The sequence below is a fragment of the Tachyglossus aculeatus genome, chromosome 21 (assembly GCF_015852505.1).
Source record: "Tachyglossus aculeatus isolate mTacAcu1 chromosome 21, mTacAcu1.pri, whole genome shotgun sequence".
NCBI classification, from domain to species: Eukaryota; Metazoa; Chordata; class Mammalia; order Monotremata; family Tachyglossidae; genus Tachyglossus; species Tachyglossus aculeatus.
In genome coordinates, this window is record NC_052086.1 from 14,669,239 (window position 1) to 14,693,482 (window position 24,244).

Below are 24,244 nucleotides of genomic sequence, written 5' to 3' on the forward strand. Positions count from 1 at the left end.
AATAATAATAATGTTGGTATTTGTTAAGCGCTTCCTATGTGCCAAGCACTGTTCTAAGCGCTGGGGTAGATACAAGGTAATCAGGTTGTCCCACGTGGGGCTCACAGTCTTCATCCCCATTTTCCAGATGAGGGAACTGAGGCCCAGAGAAGTGAAGTGACTTGCCCAAAGTGACGCAGCCGTGGCAGCCGTGGGAAGCGAGGCCAGGTCACCCGGGTGGGGAGCGTGGGCCGTTTTGGGACGCCCGGTGGAGGCCCCCCCTGGACTCGGCGGCCCCCTCCGGACCGTCAGCTCCCGGTGGGCCGGGAACGGATCTACCGGCTCCGTCGCGTCGTACTCATCCAAGCGCCCGGCACAGCGCTCGGCACGCGGTGAGCGTCGGATGAGCCGTCGAGGGCGCGGACTCCTCGGGGGAGAGCCGGGAGGGAGCGGCGGGGGCGAGGGGACGGCCCCGAGAGCCGGGGTGGAGCGTTTTTCCCGCCGCCGTGTCCCGCCCGGGCCTCCTCTCCCCTTCGGCGGGCCGCCCCTCGCGAGTCAGAGGTCGGAGCCCGGCGTGGGAGAAAAGCTTTTATTGACCGACCGTTCGTAGGCCGCGCGGTCCGTACAGCCGTCCGGCGCCCCCCGTCACCCCCCGTCCCTCCCTCCCGTCCCTCCCCCCGCCGCCGGTCGGAGCGGGCCGCCCTCACGCCGTCCCCTCCCCGGGCGGCCCCGGCAGGGCGTCCGGGGCCTGGAGGGGAGCCGGGGGGTGGGTCCTCTGGTGCTTGCGCAGGTCGCTGGCGTTGAGGAAGGCCTTGGGGCAGCGCGGGCAGCCGTGGGGCCGCGCGGAGCCGTGGGTCCGGCCGTGCTTGCGCAGCCCGGCGCGGTCGGAGAAGGCCTTGCCGCACTGCGGGCAGGGGAAGGGGCGCAGGGCCGGGTGGGAGCGCTCGTGGCGCCGCAGGGCCGCCGCCGTGGGGAAGGCCCGCCCGCACTCCCGGCACGTGCCGGGGGGCTTGGCGGGCGCCTCGGGCTCCGCGCCCGGCCCGGCCCCCTCCTCGTCGGCGCCCCGGGCCAGCCCCACCTGCTCCAGGGTTATGCCCACCACCTGCCATTGCGTGGCCACCACCCCGCCGCCCGGCGCGGGCCCCGTCCGGGAGGCCGCCCGGGGGGGGCCGGCCGCCCGGCTCCCTCCGCGGCCCCGGCCGGCGGGGGGGCCGGGCCGGCCGGGGGGCCGTCCCCGCCGCGGTGCGTCCGCTCGTGCTTGCGCAGGCTGGAGGACACGACGAAGGCCTTCCCGCAGGCCCCGCAGCGGAAGGGCCGCTCCCCGGAGTGGACGCGGCCGTGCTTGGTGAGGCTGGCCCGCTCGGCGAAGGCCCGGCCGCACTCCTCGCAGCGGAAGGGCCGCTGGCCCGAGTGCACCAGCCCGTGGCGCTTCAGGTCCCACGAGGCCACGAAGGTCTTGTCGCACTGCAGGCACCTGAAGGGCCGGTCGCCCGTGTGGACGCGCCGGTGCGTGGCCAGGTCGGCCGGCTGGCGGAAGTCCTTGCCGCACTTGTCGCAGCGGTAGGGCTTGACCCCCTCGTGGGCCCGCTGGTGCCGCCGGAAGCTGGACGGGTCCGAGAACATGCGCCCGCAGCGGGGGCACAGGAAGGGCTTCTCCCCGGAGTGGGTGCGCTCGTGGCTCTGGTAGGAGCTGAGCTGGGTGAAGCCCTTGCCGCAGGCCGGGCAGCGGTAGGGCTTCTGGGCCGCGTGGATGCGCTGATGGCAGGTCAGCGACGACGAGCGCGAGAAGCTCTTGCCGCAGTCGGAGCAGAGGAAGGGCCGCTCCCCGGTGTGCGATCTGCGGGGGGACGGGCGGGCGGACGGACTCGTCGGGGGCCGCCCTCCCCTCCGTCCGACGCCCTCCCGCCCCCATCCCTCTCCGCGCCTCCGTCCCAGATCCCAGACTCCGGACCCTCTAGACCGGGACCGTCCCCCCCCCCGCTCTCAGACTCCGGACCGGGAGCTCCTTCGGGGTGGGGAAAGCGGGCTACCCGCCGTCCTGCTGCAATGACGACGGCGTTTTGTTAAGCGCCTACTACGCGCCGGGCACCGTTCTGAGCGCCGGGCGGTCAAGGTTGTCCCGCGTGGGGCTCACCGTCTTCAGCCCCTCCTTCCCTTCCCCACAGCACCTGTATATATGTTTGTACATTTTTATTACTCTATTTATTTATTTATTTTACCTGTACATATCTATTCTACTTATTTTATTTTGTTGGTATGTGCCGTGGCTCAGTGGAAAGAGCAAGAGCTTTGGAGTCAGAGGTCATGGGTTCAAATCCCGACTCTGCCAATCGTCAGCTGGGTGACCTTGGGCAAGGCACTTAACTTCTCTGGGCCTCAGTTACCTCAACTGTAAAATGGGGATTAAGACTGTGAGTCCCCCGTGGGACAATCTGATCACCTTGTATCCTCCCCAGCGCTTAGAACAGTGCTGTGCACCTAGTAAGTGCTTAATAAATGCCATCATTATTATTATTATTTTAGACTGTGAGCCCACTGTTGGGTAGGGACTGTCTCTATATGTTGCCAATTTGTACTTCCCAAGCGCTTAGTACAGTGCTCTGCACACAGTAAGCGCTCAATAAATACGATTGATTGATTGATTGGTTTTGTTCTCTGTCTCCCCCTTATAGACTGTGAGCCCACCGTTGGGTAGGGACTGTCTCTATATGTCGCCAATTTGTACTTCCCAAGCGCTTAGTACAGTGCTCTGCACACAGTAAGCGCTCAATAAATACGATTGATTGATTGATTGGTTTTGTTCTCTGTCTCCCCCTTTTAGACTGTGAGCCCACTGTTGGGTAGGGACTGTCTCTAGATGGTGCCAACTTGGACTTCCCAAGCACTTAGTACAGTGCTCTGCACACAGTAAGCGCTCAATAAATATGATTGATTGATTGATTTACAGATGAGGGAACTGAGGCTCGGAGACGCTAAGGGACTTAGTTGGACCCGATGTGCGGCCCACAAGGGGCCCACGGGCTCGATCCCCGTCTCACGGACGGCGGAACTGAAGCGTGGGGAAGTGAAGCGACTTGCCCCAGGGACTTATTTAAGTGACTTACTTACCGCACTCTCCCGAGCACTTAGTACAGCGCTCAGCACACGGTAAGCACTCAATACCATCGACGATGACGACGCTCATCCTCCAACCTCCACCCCCCCCCCCCAACCATTTCCTTTTCTCTTTAAACAATAGTCGGTAACCGCTTACTACGTGCCGGGTACCGTTCTGAGCGTGCTGGGCCGATACAAGCTAATCAAGGTTGGACACTTTTAGACTCCCCCTTTTAGACTGTGAGCCCACTGTTGGGTAGGGACCGTCTCTATGTGTTGCCGACTTGGACTTCCCAAGCGCTTAGTCCAGTGCTCTGCACACAGTAGGCGCTCCAAAAATACGATTGATTGATTGATTGACACGATCCGCGTCCCACGGGCTCGATCCCCATCTCACCGACGTCGGAACTGAAGCGGGGAGAAGTGAAGCGACTTGCCCGAGGGACTTAAGTGCCTTACTTACCGTACTCTCCCGAGCACTTAGTACAGCGCTCTGCGCACGGTAAGCACTCAACACCATCGACGATGACGACGACGATGCTCCACCCTCCCCCCCCACCTCCATTTCAAATCCCGGCTCCGCCACATCTGCTGTGTGACCCTGGGCAAGTCACTTAACTTCTCTGATCCTCAGTTCCCTCATCTGTAAAACGGGGGTGAAGGCTGTGAGCCCCACGTGGGACAACTTGATCACCTTGTATCCCCCCCGGGCGCTTAGAGCAGTGCTCTGCACACGGTGAGAGCTTAACGAACGCCATCATTATTCTTCTGATTATTATTAAGGTCCCGGGCTCTGGCCACTTGCCTGCCCTGTGGCCTTGGGCAAGTCGGCTCACTTCTCTGGGCCTCAGTTGCCCCATCCGCCAAATGGGGACGAAGACCGTGAGCCCCACGCGGGACAGGGGCCGCGTCCAACGCGATCATCTCGTACCCACCCCAGCGCTTCGAACGGTGCCCGGCGCGGGGTGGGCGCTCGACGGGCGCCACGATTGATGCCACGCCGCCGGCGCGACGCCCGCGGCTATCCCCGCCGGGTTACCTCTCGTGGTTGCGCAGGTCCTTGAGCTCGGCGTAGGCCTTCCCGCAGCGCTGGCACCCGTAGGGCCGCAGCCCGGCGTGGGTGCGCTGGTGCTTGCGGAAGACGGACGGGTCGGCGAAGCTCTTGCCGCAGTCGGAGCAGGCGTAGGGGCGCTCGCCCGTGTGGCAGCGCTGGTGGATCTTCAGCTTGGACAGGGTCCCGTAGCCCTTGGGGCAGTGCGGGCAGCGGAAGGGCAGCTCGCCCGTGTGGGAGGCCAGGTGCACGCGCAAGCAGACCGGCTGCATGAACCGCCGCCCGCACTCGGGGCAGGGGAAGGGCTTCTCGCCCGTGTGGCTCCGCCCGTGGCTGCGCAGCTCGGGGGCCGTCTTGTAGGCTTTGGGGCACAGCGGGCAGGGGAAGGGGCGCGGCTTCGGGGCCGCCGGCTCCGGCCCCCCGCCGCCGGCCCCGGCCCCCTCCCCCGCGGCCGGCCCGGGCTCCCCGCCCTGCCCGGCGCCGTGGGTGGCCGCGTGGCGGGCGGCCCGGGGGGCGTTGGGGAACGTCTTGGAGCAGGAGAGGCACTTGAAGCGGCGGCCGGCCCGGGCGTAGCCGGCGGGGGCCGGGGCCGGCGACGGCTTGGGCCTCGTCTCCGTCGGCTCCGCTTCCATGGCCGGACGGGAACGGGGGTCCTGGAAGGGGCGAAGGACGAGGAGGGACGTGACGTTTCGCTTGCCCACCCGCCCCCAACCCATCGCTCCCCGGAGGACGCCGTCGCCGCCGGCCCCGACACCATCCTTTCGCTGGGCCCCACCGCCCCATCCGTGCCGGACCCTCGCCCGCCTCCTCCTCCTGGCCTGGAAGTCCTTCCCCCTTCATTCATTCGTATTTATTGAGCGCTTACTGTGTGCAGAGCACTGGACTAAGCGCTTGGGAGGTCCAAGTTGGCAACCTATAGGGACGGTCCCTACCCAACAGCGGGCTCACAGTCTAGAAGGGGGAGACAGACAACCAAACATATTAACAAAAACAAAATAAAATAAATAGAATAAATATGTAGAAGTAAAATAGAGTAATAAACATGTACAAACATATTTATATATATATATATATATATATATATATATACAGGTGCTGTAGGGAGGTGAAGGAGGTAAGGCTGGGGGGATGGGGAGGAGGGGGAGAGGAAGGATGGGGCTCAGTCTGGGAAGGCCTCCTGTAGGAGGTGAGCTCTCAGTAGGGCTTTGAAGGGTCAGGGGTCGGGGGGGTCATTCATTCATTCAATTGTATTTATTGAGCGCTTACAGTGTGCAGAGCACTGGACCAAGCGCTTGGGAAGTCCAAGTTGGCAACATCTAGAGACGGTCCCTACTCCTTCCTACCTCATAATGATGATTATGGTACTGGAGTGCTTACTACGTCCAAGCCCTCGTCTCAGCGCTGCAAGCTCACGGTGGGCGGAGAGTTAATTCATTAATTAATAACGGCATTTATTAAGCGCTTACTATGTGCAAGGCACTGTTCTAAGCGCTGGGGGTATGCAAGGTGATCAGGTTGTCCCACAGGGGGCTCACAGTCTTCATCCCCGTTTTACAGACGAGGTAACGGAAGCCCAGAGAAGTGAAGCGACTTGTCCAAAGTCACCCAGCTGACAAGCGGCAGAGCCCGGATTCGAACCCACGACCTCTGGCTCTAAAGTCCATGCTCTTCCCACTGAGCCACGCTGCAGAATGTGCCCGTTTACTGTTGCATTATACTCTCCCAGGCGCTTAGGACGGGGCTCTGCACACCGGAGGTGATCGGTCAATATGACCGACTCAGTACGAGGGACGTGAGGGCTCGGCGTGAGGCCTCGATGTGAAGGCTCGACACGAGGGCTCTGTGCAGTGCTCTGCACACGGTAGGCGCTCAATAAATACGATTGATTGATTGATTGATTGAGGGCTCGGCCCGAGGGACGTGAGGGCTCGATGTGAGAGCTGGGGGTGAGCGGCATGGAGGGCTTGGCGTGAGGGTTCGGTGTGAGAAGCGTGAGGGCTAACGTGAGAGCTAGACGGCAGGACTCGGTGTGACGGACAAGAGGGCTTGACATGAGGGACACGAGTGAGCCCGTTGTTGGGTAGGGACCGTCTCTATATGTTGCCAACTTGTACTTCCCAAGCGTTTAGTACAGTGCTCTGTGCACAGTAAGCTCTCAATAAATACGACTGAATGAATGAGTTCTTGACACGAGGGACGTGAGTACTTGACATGAGGGCTCAGCGTAAGGGTCCGCACGTCCCCCACCCGCCATCCGCTTCCAGAGAGATCCCACGTGGTCCCACCCCTTCCCCCGGGCACCAAGGACAATCATTCATTCATTCATTCATTCAATCGTATTTATTGAGCACTTACTGTGTGAAGAGCACGGGACTAAGCGCTGGGGAACGGTGGGCTCACAGTCTAGAAGGGGGAGACAGAGAACAAAGCAAAACATATTAACAAAATAAAATAAACAGAATAAATATGTACAAATAAAACATACATACATAGATACAGGTGCTGTGGGGAGGGGAAGGAGGTAAGGCGGGGGCGATGGGGAGGAGGAGAGGAAAAAGGGGGCTCGGTCTGGGAAGGCCTCCTGGAGGAGGTGAGCTCTCAGTAATAATAATAATGATGGCGTCTTTTAAAGCGCTTACTCTGTGCAAAGCACTGTTCTAAGCGCTGGGGGGATACGAGGCGATCAGGTTGTCCCACGTGGGACTCACAATCCTAATCCCCATTTTACAGATGAGGTAACTGAGGCACAGAGAAGTTAAGTGACTTGACCAAAGTCACCCAGCTGACGGGTGGCGGAGTCGGGATTTGAACCCATGACCTCCGACTCCAAAGCCCGGGCTCTTTCCGCTGAGCCACGCTGCTTCTCTAGGGCCTTGAAGGGAGGAAAGGCCACATCCCACCGGTCATTCGGCTCGTCGCCCCCGCTCTCTCAGACCCCGGGCATCCGATTTCCGGCTCCAATTGAAGAGGCCGGAAGGAATGAGATCCTCGCGTGTGGATGGAACAAGGAGGAGGGGAAGAGGATTGCCAGAATGGGATTACAGCGTATCCCATTAAAGGCTCTCCTCTCGGCGGGAAGCGAAAAGATGAGGAAACCTCCGGCCCGTCTTGCAGCCCGCCGCCCCGCACAGAAACGGCGTCTCACACAAGACCCACGGCCGCAGTCCCGGCCCTCTTCAATCAATCAATCAATCGTATTGATTGAGCGCTTACTGTGTGCACAGCACTGTACTAAGCCCCAGCGCTTAGTACAGTACAGTGCCTGGTACCAAGTGCTTAACAAATGCCATAAATAATAATAAATAAGCCTCTCACACGAGACCCACGGCCGCAGTCCCGGCCCTCCTCAATCAATCAATCAATCAATCGTATTGATTGAGCGCTTACTGTGTGCACAGCACTGGACTAAGCCCCAGCGCTTAGTACAGTACAGTGCCTGGTACCAAGTGCTTAACAAATGTCATAAATAATAATAAATAAGCCTCTCACACGAGACCCACGGCCGCAGTCCCAGCCCTCCTCAATCAATCAATCAATCGTATTGATTGAGCGCTCCCTGTGTGCAGAGCACTGTACTAAGCCCCAGCGCTTAGTACAGTACAATGCCTGGTACCAAGTAAGTGCTTAACAAATGCCATAAATAATAATAAATAATAAATGTCTTAAGTCAAGGACTGCCTGTATTCCTTAATGAGATTGTGAAATACCCTGTTTATTAATCTATCACTGGAATCAAAATAAATTTTAGGGATTTGTGAGGGACAGTGGGGAACAATTACTCTATTTATTACTCTATTTGTTTATTTTACTTGTACATATCTATTCTATTTATTTTATTTTGTTAATATGTTTTGTTCTCTAGACTTCTAGACTGTGAGCGCGCTGTTGGGTAGGGACCGTCTCTAGATGTTGCCAACTTGGACTTCCCAAGCACTTAGTCCAGTGCTCTGCACACAGTAAGCGCTCAATAAATACGATTGATTGATTGATTGATTGATTGATTACTAAGCGCTTGGGGAGTCCAAGTTGGCAGCATGTAGGGACGGTCCCTACCCAACAGCGGGCTCACAGTCTAAAAGTCTCTTCGGCCCAGGTGGCCAATTATTTAGGCAACCCGTCGGGCTACACACTCCCCACGTCCCTACAGCCCCATCCGGAACACCACCGGTCCCCGGAGGAGCCGACGCCCGGGACCGCGTCCACCGGGAGAGACAGCATCTGCCCCTGCTCCCTGACTTTCCAAAAAGCCACTCCAAACTGTGGAGTGAATACGATCGATTACGGAATGATACGATAATACGATTAATCGTAATAATACGGCTGACTGTGGAATAAATACGATTGATTACGTGGAGAGGGGGCTGGTGAGGAGGTGACACGTGGAGGGGGGAATCCCGTCAGCAGACAGGTTCTCTCCGGGAAATTGGAGGGCCGGGCAGCGCGGCTCAGCGGGAAGAGCCCGGGCTTTGGAGTCAGAGGTCACGGGTTCGAATCCCAGCTCCGCCACGTGTCTGCTGTGTGACCTTGGGCAAGTCACTTAACTTCTTTGAGCCTCAGTTACCTCATCTGTAAAATGGGGATGAAGACTGTGAGCCCCACGTGGGACAACCTGCTCACCTCATATCCTCCCCAGCACTTAGAACAGTGCTTTGCACACAGTAAGCGCTTAACAAATGCCATCATTATTATTATTATTATTATTCTGTGCCTCGGTTCCCTCATCTGTAAAATGGGGATTAAGACTGTGAGCCCCATGTGGGACAACCTGATCACCTCATATCCTCCCCAGCGCTTAGAACAGTGCTTTGCACATAGTAAGCGCTTAACAAATGCCATCATCATCATTATTATTCTGTGCCTCGGTTCCCTCATCTGTAAAATGGGGATTAAGACTGTGAGCCCCACGTGGGGCAACCCGATCACCTCGTATCCTCCCCAGCGCTTAGAACAGTGCTTTGCACATAGTAAGCGCTTAACAAATGCCATCATTATTATTATTATTATTATTATTATTATTATTATTATTATTCTGTGCCTCGGTTCCCTCATCTGTAAAATGGGGATTAAGACTGTGAGCCCCCCGTGGGACAACCTGATCACCTCATATCCTCTCCAGCGCTTAGAACAGTGCTTTGCACATAGTAAGCGCTTAACAAATGCCATCATCATTATGATTATTATTCTGTGCCTCGGTTCCCTCATCTGCAAAATGGGGATGAAGACTGTGAGCCCCACGTGGGACAACCCGATCACCTCGTATCCTCCCCTGCGCTTAGAACAGTGCTATGCACATAGTAAGCGCTTAACAAATGCCATCATCATTATTATTATTCTGGGCCTCGGTTCCCTCATCTGTAAAATGGGGATGAAGACCGCCATCATCATCATTATTATTATTTGGTGACCGCTTGGCTCAGTGGAAAGAGCCCGGGCTCTGGAGTCCGAGGTCGTGGGTTCGAATCCCGACTCCACCACACGTCTGCTGTGTGGCCTTGGGCAAGTCACTTCACTTCTCTGCGCCTCAGTGACCTCATCTGTAAAATGGGGATTAAGACTATGAGCCCCATGTGGGACAACTTGATCACCTGGTATCCCCCCAGCGCTTAGAACAGGGCTCGGCACATAGTAAGCGCTTAATAAATGCCATCATTATTATTATTATTATTATTATTATTATTATTATTATTACTGTGGGCGCAGCACTGTACTAAGAACGGCGACGGCGGGTGTGATCCCTGCCCAGAAACAGCTTTCGGTCTAGAGAGGAAGAGTAGGTGGGCAGGGCCGACGTTGGCTAGTCCCGAACCCACAGGGTCGCATCGAGCCGGCACAAAGATGCCACCATGGCTACCCCGCATCCCGCTGAGAGAAGCGGCGGGGCGTAGTGGACAGAACCCGGGCCCGGGAATCAATCAATCAATCAATCAATCAATCGTATTTATTGAGCGCTTCCTGTGTGCAGAGCACTGCACTAAGCGCTTGGGAAGTACAAGAAGCAGCGTGGCTCAGTGGAAAGAGCCCGGGCTTTGGAGTCAGAGGTCTTGGAATCCCGGCTCCGCCACGTGTCTGCTGTGTGACCTTGGGCAAGTCACTTCACTTCTCTGAGCCTCAGTTCCCTCATCTGGAAAATGGGGATTGACTGTGAGCCCCCCGTGGGACAACCTGATCACGTTGTATCCCCCCCAGCGCTTAGAACAGTGCTCTGCACATAGTAAGCGCTTAACAAATGCCATCATTATTATTATTATTATTATTATTATTACAAGGTGGCAACATATAGCGACGGTCCCTACCCAACAGCGGGCTCACAGTCGAGAAATCAGAGGGTCACGGCTTCTCATTCCTCCTCTGCTGCTTGTCTGCCGTGTGACCCTGGACACGTCACCTCCCTTCTCCGGGCCTCAGTTGCCCCACCTGTCAAATGGGGATTGAGACCGTGAGCCCCAGGTGGGACAGGGACTGTGTCCAACCCCATTTGCTTGGATCCACCCCAGTGCTGGGCCTGGCAATCAATCAATCGTATTTATTGAGCGCTTACTATGTGCAGAGCACTGTACTAAGCGCTTGGGAAGTACAAATTGGCAACACACAGAGACGGTCCCTACCCAACAGTGGGCTCACAGTCTAAAAAGTGGGCTCACAGTCTAAAAGTGGCACATAGTAAGCGCTTAACAAATACTACGATTATTATTATTATTATTATTATAGCAGGGCAGAAGGCTGAGACCCAGAGAAGTTAAGTGACTTATCCAAGGTCAGACGGTGGATATGGGGCCGAGCTGGGATTAGAACCCAGGGCCCCTGACTCCCAACCCCGGGATCCTTCCACTAGGTCACTGGAGACCCTCCAAGGGCCATTTCAGGGGAAGAGCAGGGGCAGCATTGGGATTGAGCAGCGTGGCTCAGTGGAAAGAGCCCGGGCTTTGGAGTCAGAGGTCATGGGTTCAAATCCCGGCTCCGCCACCTGTCGGCTGTGTGACTTTGGGCAAGTCACTTCACTGGGCCTCAGTTCCCTCATCTGGAAAATGGGGATGAAGACTGGGAGCCCCCCTGTGGGACAACCTGATCACCTTATAACCTCCCCAGCGCTTAGAACAGTGCTTGGCACAGAGTAAGCGCTTAATAAATGCCATTATTATATTAATAATATTATATTAGTATATTAATAATAGTATACGATAATAGAGAGAAGCAGCGTGGCTCAGTGAAAAGAGCCCGGGCTTTGGAGTCAGAGGTCATGGGTTCTAATCCCGGCTCCGTCACTTGTCAGCTGTGTGACTCTGGGCAAGTCACTTCACTGGGCCTCAGTTACCTCATCTGGAAAATGGGGACGAAGACTGTGAGCCCCCCATGGGACAACCTTTTCACCTTATAACCTCCCCAGCACTTAGAACAGTGCTTTGCACATAGTAGGTGCTTAATAAATGCCATTATTATATTAATAATATTATATTATTATAGAGAGAAGCAGCGTGGCTCAGTGGAAAGAGCCCAGGCTTTGGAGTCAGAGGTCATGGGTTCAAATCCCTGCTCCGCCTCTTGTCAGCTGTGTGACTTTGGGCAAGTCACTTCACTAGGCCTCAGTTCCCTCATCTGTAAAATGGGGATGAAGACTGTGAGCCCCCCTGTGGGACAACCTGATCACCTTATAACCTCCCCAGCGCTTAGCACAGTGCCTTGCACATAGTAAGCTTTTAATAAATGCCATTATCACATTAATAATATTATATTACTATAGAGAGAAGCAGCGCGGCTCAGTGGAAAGAGCCCGGGCTTTGGAGTCAGAGGTCATGGGTTCAAATCCTGACTCTGCCACTTGGCTGTGTGACTTTGGGCAAGTCACTTCTCTGTGCCTCAGCTACCTCATCTGTAAAATGGGGATGAAGACTGTGAGCCCCCCATGGGACAACCTGATCACCTTATAACCTCCCCAGCGCTTAGAACAGTGCTCTGCACATAGTAAGCGCTTAATAAATGCCATCATTATTATTATATTATATTTTACAGATAAGGTAACTGAGGCCCAGAGAAGTGACGTGACTTTCCCAAGGTCACACAGCAGACTTTGGGATTAGCCGGACAAGCCTCAGGCTTCAGGGCCGAGAATCTGCTCGAAGGGCTCGATTATTGTAATTATGGTGCAGTGCTGGCACTCTCCTATCCTTGTCGGCCGAGTTCCCGCTGGGGGCCCGGAGGGCATCCAGCAAGTAGGCAGGCCGGGGGGTGCAGCGTGTCCTAATGGAAGGCACCCGGGCCCAAAAGCCAGAGGACCTGGTTCCTAACCCCGGCCCCGTCGCTTTCTGCTGCGGGGGGCGTCTCAACTTTATCCATTTATATCATCATCATCATCAATCGTATTTACTGAGCGCTTACTATGTGCAGAGCACTGTACTAAGCGCTTGGGAAGTACAAATTGGCAACGCATAGAGACAGTTCCTACCCAACAGTGGGCTCACAGTCTAAAAATTATCTAAATATTAATGTCTGTCTCCCCTTCTACTCATTCATCCATTCACCCATGAGAAGCAGCGTGGCTCGGTGGAAAGAGCCCGGGCTTTGGAGTCAGAGGTCATGGGTTCGAATCCTGACTCCACCAATTGTCAGCTGTGTGACTTTGGGCAAGCCACTTCACTTCTCTGGGCCGCAGTTCCCTCATCTGTAAAATGGGAGTGAAGACTGCGGAACCCCCCGTGGGACAACCTGATCACCTTGTAACCTCCCCAGCGCTTAGAACAGTGCTTTGCACATAGTAAGCGCTTAATAAATGCTATTATTATCTGTAAAATGGGGATTAAGATTGTGAGCCCCAGGTGGGACAACCTGATCACCTTGTATCCCCCCACCAGCGCTTAGAACAGTGCTTTGCACATAGTAAGCGCTTAACAAATACCAACATTATTATTATAATTCATTCATTCATTCAATCGTATTTATTGAGCGCTTACTGTGTGCAGAGCACTGTACTAAGCGCTTGGGAATTCCAAGTTGGCAACATATAGAGACGGTCCCTACCCAACCGTGGGCTCACAGCGTGGCTCAGTGGAAAGAGCCCAGGCTTTGGAGTCAGAGGTCGCGGGTTCAAATCCCGGCTCCGCCAATTGTCAGCGGTGTGACTTTGGGCAAGTCACTTCACTTCTCTGGGCCTCAGTTCCCTCATCTGGAAAATGGGGATTAAGACTGTGAGCCCCCCGTGGGACGACCTGATCACCTTGTATCTCCCCAGTGCTTAGAACAGTGCTTTGCACATAGTAAGCGCTTAACAAATACCATCATTATTATTATTATTATTATCAGTTACCTCACCTGTAAAATGGGGATTAAAACTGTGAGCCCCGTGTGGGACATGGACTGTGTCCAACCTGATTAGCTTGTATCTACCACAGCATCTGGCACATAGTAAGCGCTTAACAAATACCATTCGAAAAATAATAATAAACACCTTTTCCCAACCTGCTCCTTCCCCTCCAGAACTCAGGTGTCCTGGGCCCATCTGAGGCTTCCTAATCACACGGACCACATCTCCGCTGCCCATTTTCCCTCCCGCATCATTCCCTCATTCAATCGCATATACTGAGCGCTTACTGCGTGCACGGCACCGTACTGAGCACTCGGGAAGTACAAATCGGCAACGTTTCGAGACGGTCCCTACCCAACAACGGGCATCACGCAGATGACTTTGCTTTCCAGCTTTGGGAAGAACGCATTCTCGTGGGTCCCCGGGGGCCCCAAGGAGCGCAATCATCATCATCAATCAATCAACCAATCAATCAATCGTATTTATTGAGCGCTTACTATGTGCAGAGCACTGTACTAAGCGCTTGGGAAGTACAAATTGGCATCACATAGAGACAGTCCCTACCCAACAGTGGGCTCACAGTCTAAAAGGGGGAGACAGAGAACAGAACCAAACATACCAACAAAATAGAAATGTACAAGTAAAATAAATAAATAAATAAATAGATAGATAAATAAATAGAGTAATAAATATGTACAACCATATATACATATATACAGGTGCTGTGGGGAAGGGAAGGAGGTAAGACGGGGGGATGGAGAGGGGGACGAGGGGGAGAGGAATGATCATCATCATCATCGATCGTATTTATTGAGCGCTTACTATGTGCAGAGCACTGTACTAAGCGCTTAGGAAGTGCAAATTGGCAACATATAGAGACAGTCCCTACATCTCTGGGTTTCCGCCAGGAAGCAGATGATGAATTTGGGGCGGGAGGGGTGAAGCTGCCAAGAAATTCAGGGCCTTTAGCAGAAAACAGCCCGCACGGAGCGATGCTCTCGGAGGCCTTGGCAACCGGTTGCTAAGCCCTGGGAACGGGGGGAGAGAACGCTCCTGAGAAGCAGCGTGGCTCAGTGGAAAGAGTCAGAGGTCATGGGTTCGAATCCCTGCTCCTCCACACGCCTGCTGTGTGACCTGGGGCGAGTCACTTAACTTCTCTGAGCCTCAGTCACCTCATCTGTAAAATGGGGATTAAGACTGTGAGCCCCACGTGGGGCAACCTGATCACTTTGTATCCCCCCCCCCAGCACTTTTAGAACAGTGCTTTGCACACAGTAAGCGCTTAACAAAATGCCAACATTATTATTATTCCCCCTTTTATTTATTTATTTTACTCGTACATATCTATCCTATTTATTTTATTTTGTTAGTATGTTTGGTTTTGTTCTCTGTCTCCCCCTTTTAGACTGTGAGCCCACTGTTGGGTAGGGACTGTCTCTATATGGTGCCAACTTGGACTTTCCAAGCGCTTAGTACAGTGCTCTGCACACAGTAAGCGCTCAATAAATACGATTGATGATGATGGATGGATGGGAGGGTTGTGGGGAGAAAATGGGTGAATTGTGGGGGCTTAGGGAGGGATGCGGCGCAGACTCAAGGATTATTAGCGTGCCTGGGACGTGGCTTACAATGGGGGTCCCCTCACCAAAATAAAAGGCAAAAAAAACCCCCAGAACCCAAGCCACCATGGGGTTAAATAAAGCGGGGAGAAAGAGGCCTTGGGAGAAGCAAGGAGGCTTAGTGGCTAAAGCCACTAAGTCAGAAGGACCTGGGTTCGGATCCCGGCTCCGCCCCTTGTCTGCTGGGTGACCTTCTCTTCTCTGGGCCTCACTTACCTCATCTGGAGAATGGGGTTTAGGACAGTGTGAGCTCTACGTCGGACAGGGGTTGTGTCCAACCCAATTACCTTAGACCTACCCCGCCGCTCAGTACGGTGCCTGGGCCCTACTGAGAGCTCACTTCCTCCAGGAGGCCTTCCCAGACTGAACCCCTTCCTTCCTCTCCCCCTCGTCCCCCTCTCCATCCCCCCGTCTTACCTCCTTCCCTTCCCCACAGGACCTGTATATATGTTTGTACATATTTATTACTCTGTTTATTTATTTATTTTACTTGTACCTATCTATTCTATTTATTTGATTTTGTTAGTATGTTTGGTTTTGTTCTCTGTCTCCCCCTTCTAGACTGTGAGCCCACTGGTGGGTAGGGACTGTCTCTATGTGTTGCCGACTTGGACTTCCCAAGCGCTTAGTACAGTGCTCTGCACACAGTAAGCGCTCAATAAATACGATTGATTGATACGATTGATTGATTGATTGGGCCTTAGTAAGCGCTTAGCAAATACCGTAATCGTCACGATTACGGTTTAGACGAGCTCCGGGGGGAGGAGAGCAGCCCGGCAGGCGTTAGGACCGGGCGGGTGTCTCCAAGAGCAATGCCAAGGGGGTGAGCAGAGCCAGCGAGGAGCCTCGGCAGAGCAACACTAACTGCTGACCGCCTCCTCGTCGGACAGTTAAAAAGGACCGGCTTGTAGGAACCCAGCGCTTAAGGCGAAGTCATATCAATCAATCAATCAATCAATCAATCGTATTTATAAATGGCGGCCTCTAGGACCAGGCTTGTAAGGTAGGGTGGGGGTGGATAGTCAATCGTATTTATTGAGCGCTTACTGTGTGCAGAGCACTGTACTAACGCTTGGGAAGTACAAGTCGGCAACACACAGAGGATATCACATATATATATATAGATAGATATAGATATATATAATAATGATGATATTTGTTAAGCGCTTACTCTGTGCCAAGCACTGTTCTAAGCGCTGGGGGAGATACAAGGTGATCAGGTTGTCCCACAGGGGGCTCACATGTCTTCATCCCCATTTTACAGATGAGGGAACTGAGGCCCAGGGAAGTGAAGTGACTTGCCCAAGGTCGCACGGCTGACAAGCGGTGGAGCTGGGATTAGAACCCGTGACCTCTGACTCCCAAGCCCGGGCTCTTTCTAATCATATATATGATACACGGTGTGTGTGTATATCTATATACACATCTCTCTCTCTCTTTATACATCTCTATATATACACCTATAGTTATATAGATAGATCTACAGATCTATCTACAGTTATATAGACAGATCTATAGATCTATCTACAGATATATATCATATATATGATACATGGTATCTATTTATTCTATCATCTATAGATATAGAGAGGTAGATACATATATACCATGTATCATATATGTTATATATCTATAAACAGATGTCTATACATATGCCTATAGAGAGGTATAAATATATACCATGTATCATATATATGATATACATCTATAGACAGATGTCTACGTACATCTATAGTTATATAGATAGATCTATAGCTCTATCTACAGTTATATAGACAGATCTATAGCTCTATCTACAGATATATAGCGTATAGATGATACATGGTATCTATTTATCTATCTATTCTATCATCTATAGATATATAGAGGTAGGTATAGATACATATATGCGATGTGTCATATATATGATATATATCTATCTATTCTATCATCTATAGATATATAGAGATAGGTATAGATACATATATGCGATGTGTCATATATATGATATATATCTATATTTATAAACAGATGTCTGTACAGATGTCTATAGAGAGGTATAGATAAATATATACCATGTATCATATATATGATACACATCTATAGTTATATAGATAGATCTATAGCTCAACCTACAGTTATATAGACAGATTTATCTATAGACGAGACAGATAGATTTAGATTTATAGATTATAATATAGATGCTTTGTAGATTTATCTACAGATATATATCATATAGATGATACATGCTATCTTTATCTATCTATTCTATCATCTATCTATAGATATAGAGAGGTATAGATACATATATACCATGTATCATCTATATAATATATATCTATAGATAAACAGGTGTCTATAGAGAGATATAAATATATGCCATGTATCACATATATGATATACTTCTATAGACAGATGTCTATACAGATGTCTACAGATATATATCATATATTTGATACACGGTATATATTTATCTATATCTCTCTCTATATATATCTATAGATAGATAGATAGATAGATCATCACTGAGAAGCAGCATGGCTCAATGGAAAGAGCACGGGCTTTGGAGTCAGAGGTCATGGGTTCAAATCTCCACTCCGCCAATTGTCAGCTGTGTGACTTTGGGCAAGTCACTTCACTTCTCTGGGCCTCAGTTCCCTCATCTGAAAATGGGGATTAAGACTGTGAGCCCCCCGTGGGACAACCTGATCACCCTGTAACCTCCCCAGTGCTTAGAACAGTGCTTTGCACATATAGTAAGCGCTTAATAAATGCCATCATTATTACGTATTAGAAGGGATACAGAAAGCTTCAAACCAAGGGTCCGGGGTGACTGCCCTCTTAAATAGCGGGGTCTTTGATGCTGCCCATTGGAAAAAGGCAGGCGATCTGACGGTCACAGAAGACCAACCACTTTCGGTTGCCGAATGATACTTTCCCAGCGCTTAGTCCAGTGCTCGGCACACAGTAAGCGCTCAATAAGTACGACGGACTGACTGAATGAACCAAGGGCAGGCCGAGCCAAAGACCAACGCAGACGGTTTAGGATGAGGGGAAGCGGGGGGCAAAGGATTTCCCGGGCAGATGCTGATGCCGGGGGTGGGAGAATTAGGGCGCAGCCCAATCAATCAATCAATCGTATTTACTGAGCGCTTACTGTGTCAGAGCACTGTACTAAGCGCTGGGGAAGTACAAGTTGGCAACATATAGAGACAGTCCCTACCCAACAGTGGGCTCCGAAAGGCAGGCGCCCATCCCTCAAAATAATATCAAATTAAATAAAATGTGGGGATGAAAGGGGCAGTCGCTAGGCCCGGGGGATGGGGAAGAAGGCAGCATTCATTCATTCATTCATTCATTCATTCATTCATTCATTCCGTCCTATTTATTGGAGAAGCAGCATGGCTCCGTGGAAAGCGCCCGGGCTTGGGAGTCAGAGGTCGTGGGTTCTAACTCCGCCAATTGTCAGCTGGGTGATCTTGGCCAAGTCACTTCACTTCTCTGGGCCTCAGCTCCCTCATCTGTCAAATGGGGATAAAGACTGGGAGCCAAGGCGCTTACTATGTGCAAAGCACTCCCCGGCAGCGCTTCGAACAGTGCTTTGCACATAGTAAGCGCTTAATAAATGCCATTATTATTACTATCATTCTGTGGGCCTCAGTTCCCTCATCTGTCAAACGGGGATGAAGACTGGTAGCCACGGCGCTTACTATGTGCAAAGCACTCTCTCCGCGGCGCTTAGAACAGTGCTTTGCACATGGTAAGCGCTTAATAAAAGCCATCATTATTATTTTCATTCTGTGGGCCTCAGTTCCCTCATCTGTCAAAGAACAGTGCTTTGCACATAGTAAGCGCTTAATAAATGCCATCATTATTATTATTATTCTGTGGGCCATCATTATTATTATCATTCTGTAGGCCTCAGTTCCCTCATCTGTCAAACGGGGATGATGACTGGGTGCCCCCCGTGGGACCACCTGGTCACCTTGCATAATAAAAAAAAAAATAATAATGGCATTTATTCAGGGCTTACTATGTGCAGAGCACTCCCCCGCAGCGCTTTGCACACAGTAAGCGCTTAATAAATGCCATCATTATTATTATCATTCTGTGGGCCATCATCATTATTTTTACTATTCTGTGGGCCTCAGTTCCCTCATCTATCAAACGGGGGTGAAGACGGGGAGCCACAGCGCTTACTATGTGCAAAGCACTCCCCCGCAGCACTTGGAACAGTGCTTTGCACATAGTAAGCGCTTAGTAAATGCCATCATTATCATTATTATTCTGTGGGCCTCAGTTCCCTCATCTATCAAAGAACAATGCTTTGCACCTAGTAAGCGCTTAATAAATGCCATCATTATTATTATTATTCTGTGGGCCATCATTATTATCATCATTCTGTGGGCCTCAGTTCCCTCATCTGTCAAACGGGGATGAAGACTGGGAGCCACGGCGCTTACTATGTGCAAAGCACTCCCCCGCGGTGCTTAGAACAGTGCTTTGCACATAGTAAGCGCTTAATAAATGCCATCACTATTATTATTATTCTGTGGGCCACAGTTCCCTCATCTGTCAAAGAACAGTGCTTTGCACATAGTAAGCACTTAATAAATGCCATCATTATTATCATTATTCTGTGGGCCTCAGTTCCCTCATCTGTCAAAGAACAGTGCTTTGCACGTAGTAAGCGATTAATAAATACCATCATTATTATTATTATTATTCTGTGGGCCATCATCATTATTATTATTATTCTGTAGGCCTCAGTTCCCTCATCCGTCAAACGGGGATGAAGACTGGGAGCCACGGCGCTTACTATGTTCAAAGCAATCCCTCGTGGCGCTTAGAACAGTGCTTTGCACATAGTAAGCACTTAGTAAATGCCACCATTATTATCATTATTCTGTGGGCCTCAGTTCCCTCATCCGTCAAACGGGGATGAAGACTGGGAGCCACGGCGCTTACTATGTGCCAAGCACTCCCCCGCGGTGCTTAGAACAGTGCTTTGCACATAGTAAGCGCTTAATAAATGCCATCATTTATCATCATTATTCTGTGGGCCTCAGTTCCCTCATCTGTCAAAGAACAGTGCTTTGCGCATAGTAAGTGCTTAATAAATGCCATCATTATTATCATTAATCTGTGGGCCTCAGTTCCCTCATCTGTCAAAGAACAGTGCTTTGCACATAGCAAGCGATTAATAAATACCATCATTATTATTGTTATTATTCGGTGGGCCATCATTATCATCATCATTCTGTAGGCCTCAGTTCCCTCATCTGTCAAACGGGGATGAAGACTGGGAGCCACGGCGCTCACTATGTGCAAAGCACTCCCCCGCGGGGCTTAGAACAGTGCTTTGCACATAGTAAGCGCTTAATAAATGCCATCATTATCATTATCATTCTGTGGGCCTCAGTTCCCTCATCTGCCAAAGAACAGTGCTTTGCACACAGTAAGCGCTTAGTAAATGCCATCATAATTATTATTATCATTCTGTGGGCCATCATTATTATTATCATTCTGTAGGCCTCAGTTCCCTCATCCGTCAAACGGGGATGAAGACTGGGAGCCACGGCGCTTACTATGTGTAAAGCCCTCCCCCGCGGCGATTAGAACAGCGCTTTGCACATAGTAAGCGCTTAATAAATGCCATCACTATTATTATCATTCTGTGGGCCTCAGTTCCCTCATCTGTCAAAGAACAGTGCTTTGCACATAGTAAGCGCTTAATAAATGCCATCATTATTATTATTATTATTCTGTGGGCCATCATTATTATTATTATTCTGTAGGCCTCAGTTCCCTCATCCGTCAAACGGGGATGAAGACTGGGAGCCACGGCGCTTACTATGTGCAAAGCACTCCCCCGCGGCGCTTAGAACAGCGCTTTGCACATACTAAACGCTTAATAAATGCCATCACTATTATTTTTATTATTCTGTGGGCCTCAGTTCCCTCATCCGTCAAACGGGGATGAAGACTGGGAGCCACGGCGCTTACTATGTGCAAAGCACTCCCCCGCGGCGCTTAGAACAGTGCTTTGCACATAGTAAGCGCTTAATAAATGCCATCACTATTATTATTATTCTGTGGGCCTCAGTTGCCTCATCTGTCAAAGAACAGTGCTTTGCGCATAGTAGGCGCTTAATAAATGCCATCATCATTATCATTATTCTGTGGGCCTCAGTTCCCTCATCTGTCAAAGAACAGTGCTTTGCACATAGTAAGCGCTTAATAAATGCCATCACTATTATTACCATTCTGTGGGCCTCAGTTCCCTCATCTGTCAAAGAACAGTGCTTTGCACATAGTAAGCGCTTAATAAATGCCATCATTATTATTATTATTATTATTCTGTGGGCCATCATTATTATTATTATTCTGTAGGCCTCAGTTCCCTCGTCCGTCAAACGGGGATGAAGACTGGGAGCCACGGCGCTTACTATGTGCAAAGCACTCCCCCGCGGCGCTTAGAACAGCGCTTTGCACATACTAAACGCTTAATAAATGCCACCACTATTATTTTTATTATTCTGTGGGCCTCAGTTCCCTCATCCGTCAAACGGGGATGAAGACTGGGAGCCACGGCGCTTACTATGTGCAAAGCACTCCCCCGCGGCGCTTAGAACAGCGCTTTGCACATACTAGACGCTTAATAAATGCCATCACTATTATTTTTATTATTCTGTGGGCCTCAGTTCCCTCATCCGTCAAACGGGGATGAAGACTGGGAGCCACGGCGCTTACTATGTGCAAAGCACTCCCCCGCGGCGCTTAGAACAGTGCTTTGCACATAGTAAGCACTTAATAAATGCCATCATTATCATTATTATTCTGTGGGCCTCAGTTCCCTCATCTGTCAAGGAACAGTGCTTTGCACATAGTAAGCGCTTAATAAATGCCATCACTATTATTATCATTCTGTGGGCCTCAGTTCCCTCATCTGTCAAAGAACAGTGCTTTGCACATAGTAAGCGCTTAATAAATGCCATCACTATTATTACCATTCTGTGGGCCTCAGTTCCCTCATCTGTCAAAGAACAGTGCTTTGCACATAGTAAGCGCTTAATAAATGCCATCATTATTATTATTATTATTCTGTGGGCCATCATCATTATTATTATTCTGTAGGCCTCAGTTCCCTCGTCCGTCAAACGGGGATGAAGACTGGGAGCCACGGCGCTTACTATGTGCAAAGCACTCCCCCGCGGCGCTTAGAACAGCGCTTTGCACATACTAGACGCTTAATAAATGCCATCACTATTATTTTTATTATTCTGTGGGCCTCAGTTCCCTCATCCGTCAAACGGGGATGAAGACTGGGAGCCACGGCGCTTACTATGTGCAAAGCACTCCCCCGCGGCGCTTAGAACAGTGCTTTGCACATAGTAAGCGCTTAATAAATGCCATCACTATTATTATTATTCTGTGGGCCTCAGTTGCCTCATCTGTCAAAGAGCAGTGCTTTGCGCATAGTAGGCGCTTAATAAATGCCATCATCATTATCATTATTCTGTGGGCCTCAGTTCCCTCATCCGTCAAAGAACAGTGCTTTGCGCATAGTAAGCGCTTAATAAATGCCATCATTATTATCATTATTCTGTGGGCCTCAGTTCCCTCATCCGTCAAAGAACAGTGCTTTGCGCATAGTAAGCGCTTAATAAATGCCATCATTATCATCATTATTCTGTGGGCCTCAGTTCCCTCATCCTTCAAAGACCAGCGCTTTGCGCATAGTAAGCGCTTAATAAATGCCATCATTATCATCATTATTCTGTGGGCCTCAGTTCCCTCATCCGTCAAAGACCAGTGCTTTGCGCATAGTAAGCGCTTAATAAATGCCATCATTATTATCATTATTCTGTGGGCCTCAGTTCCCTCATCCGTCAAAGAACAGCGCTTTGCGCATAGTAAGCGCTTAATAAATGCCATCATTATCATCATTATTCTGTGGGCCTCAGTTCCCTCATCCTTCAAAGACCAGCGCTTTGCGCATAGTAAGCGCTTAATAAATGCCATCATTATCATCATTATTCTGTGGGCCTCAGTTCCCTCATCCGTCAAAGACCAGTGCTTTGCGCATAGTAAGCGCTTAATAAATGCCATCATTATTATCATTATTCTGTGGGCCTCAGTTCCCTCATCCGTCAAAGAACAGCGCTTTGCGCATAGTAAGCGCTTAATAAATGCCATCGTTATTATTATTATTCTGTGGGCCTCAGTTCCCTCATCTGTCAAAGAACAGCGCTTTGCACATAGTAAGCGCTTAGTAAATGCCATCATTATCATTATTATTCTGTGGGCCTCAATTCCCTCATCTGTCAAAGAACAGTGCTTTGCGCATAGTAAGAGCTTAATAAATGCCATCATTATTATTATTATTCGGTGGGCCATCATTATTATTATCATTCTGTAGGCCTCAGTTCTCTCATCCGTCAAACGGGGATGAAGACTGGGAGCCACGGCGCTCACTATGTGCCAAGCACTCCCCCGCGGCGCTTAGAACAGCGCTTTGCACGTAGTAAGCGCTTCATCGGCGTCATTTTTATTATTATTGTTATTATTCTTAAGCAATGCGGTCAGTGTGCGCGGAGCCCCGTCCCTACCGGGCGGCGGCGATGTCGCGTTCGGCGTCCAAAGCAGTCCGGGGGGCTGAGCGAAGCGTTGGGCAGGGTCGGAGGGCTTTAGGACCCGGGGGGGGCGGGCGGGAGAAAGGCCGGTTCGGTCCGGTTCGGCTCGGCTCGGCCCGAGGAGACAAAGACTCCCAAGATGGCGGGCTCTAGGACCGCGGCGGGGGGCGGACGGGGAGGAGCCCCCGCTCCCCGGCCTCGCGCATGCGCTCACCTCCGGATGGATGGCTCGATGGATGGGAGGGCGCTAGGACCCCGCGGCGGAGGGGCTGGCGCTGGACACCGGAAGTGGCGCGAGAGAAGCCGCCGCGGGGGGAGGGGCCGGGCACCGGAAGTGTCGCGAGACGGACCGCCGGGGAGGGAGCCCCGGTGGTTGCCGGCTATACGGCGGGCGGGCGCTAGGACCCAGAGGGGAGGGCGGGGCTGGACACCGGAAGTGGCGCGAGAGAAGCCGCCGCGGGGGGAGGGGCCGCACGCCGGAAGTGGAGTGGCACGGGACGCCGGGGAGGGAACCCCGGTGGATGCCGGCTAGACGGGAGGGCGGGCGTTAGGACCCCGCGGGGAGGGCGGGGCTGGGCACCGGAAGTGG

At 51.4% G+C, this 24,244-nt stretch overlaps 1 protein-coding gene across 1 annotated transcript; it reads right to left on the minus strand.

Moving 5' to 3' along the window:
* Window positions 1–667: 667 nt before the first annotated feature.
* ZNF668 (zinc finger protein 668) lies at window positions 668–23,707 on the minus strand. Its single transcript, XM_038763388.1, is given in 4 exon segments — window positions 668–1,122; window positions 1,125–1,816; window positions 4,115–4,779; window positions 23,632–23,707. Coding segments are annotated over 3 exon segments (1,776 nt in total). The 5' UTR covers window positions 4,759–4,779; window positions 23,632–23,707; the 3' UTR covers window positions 668–682.
* Window positions 23,708–24,244: the final 537 nt, after the last annotated feature.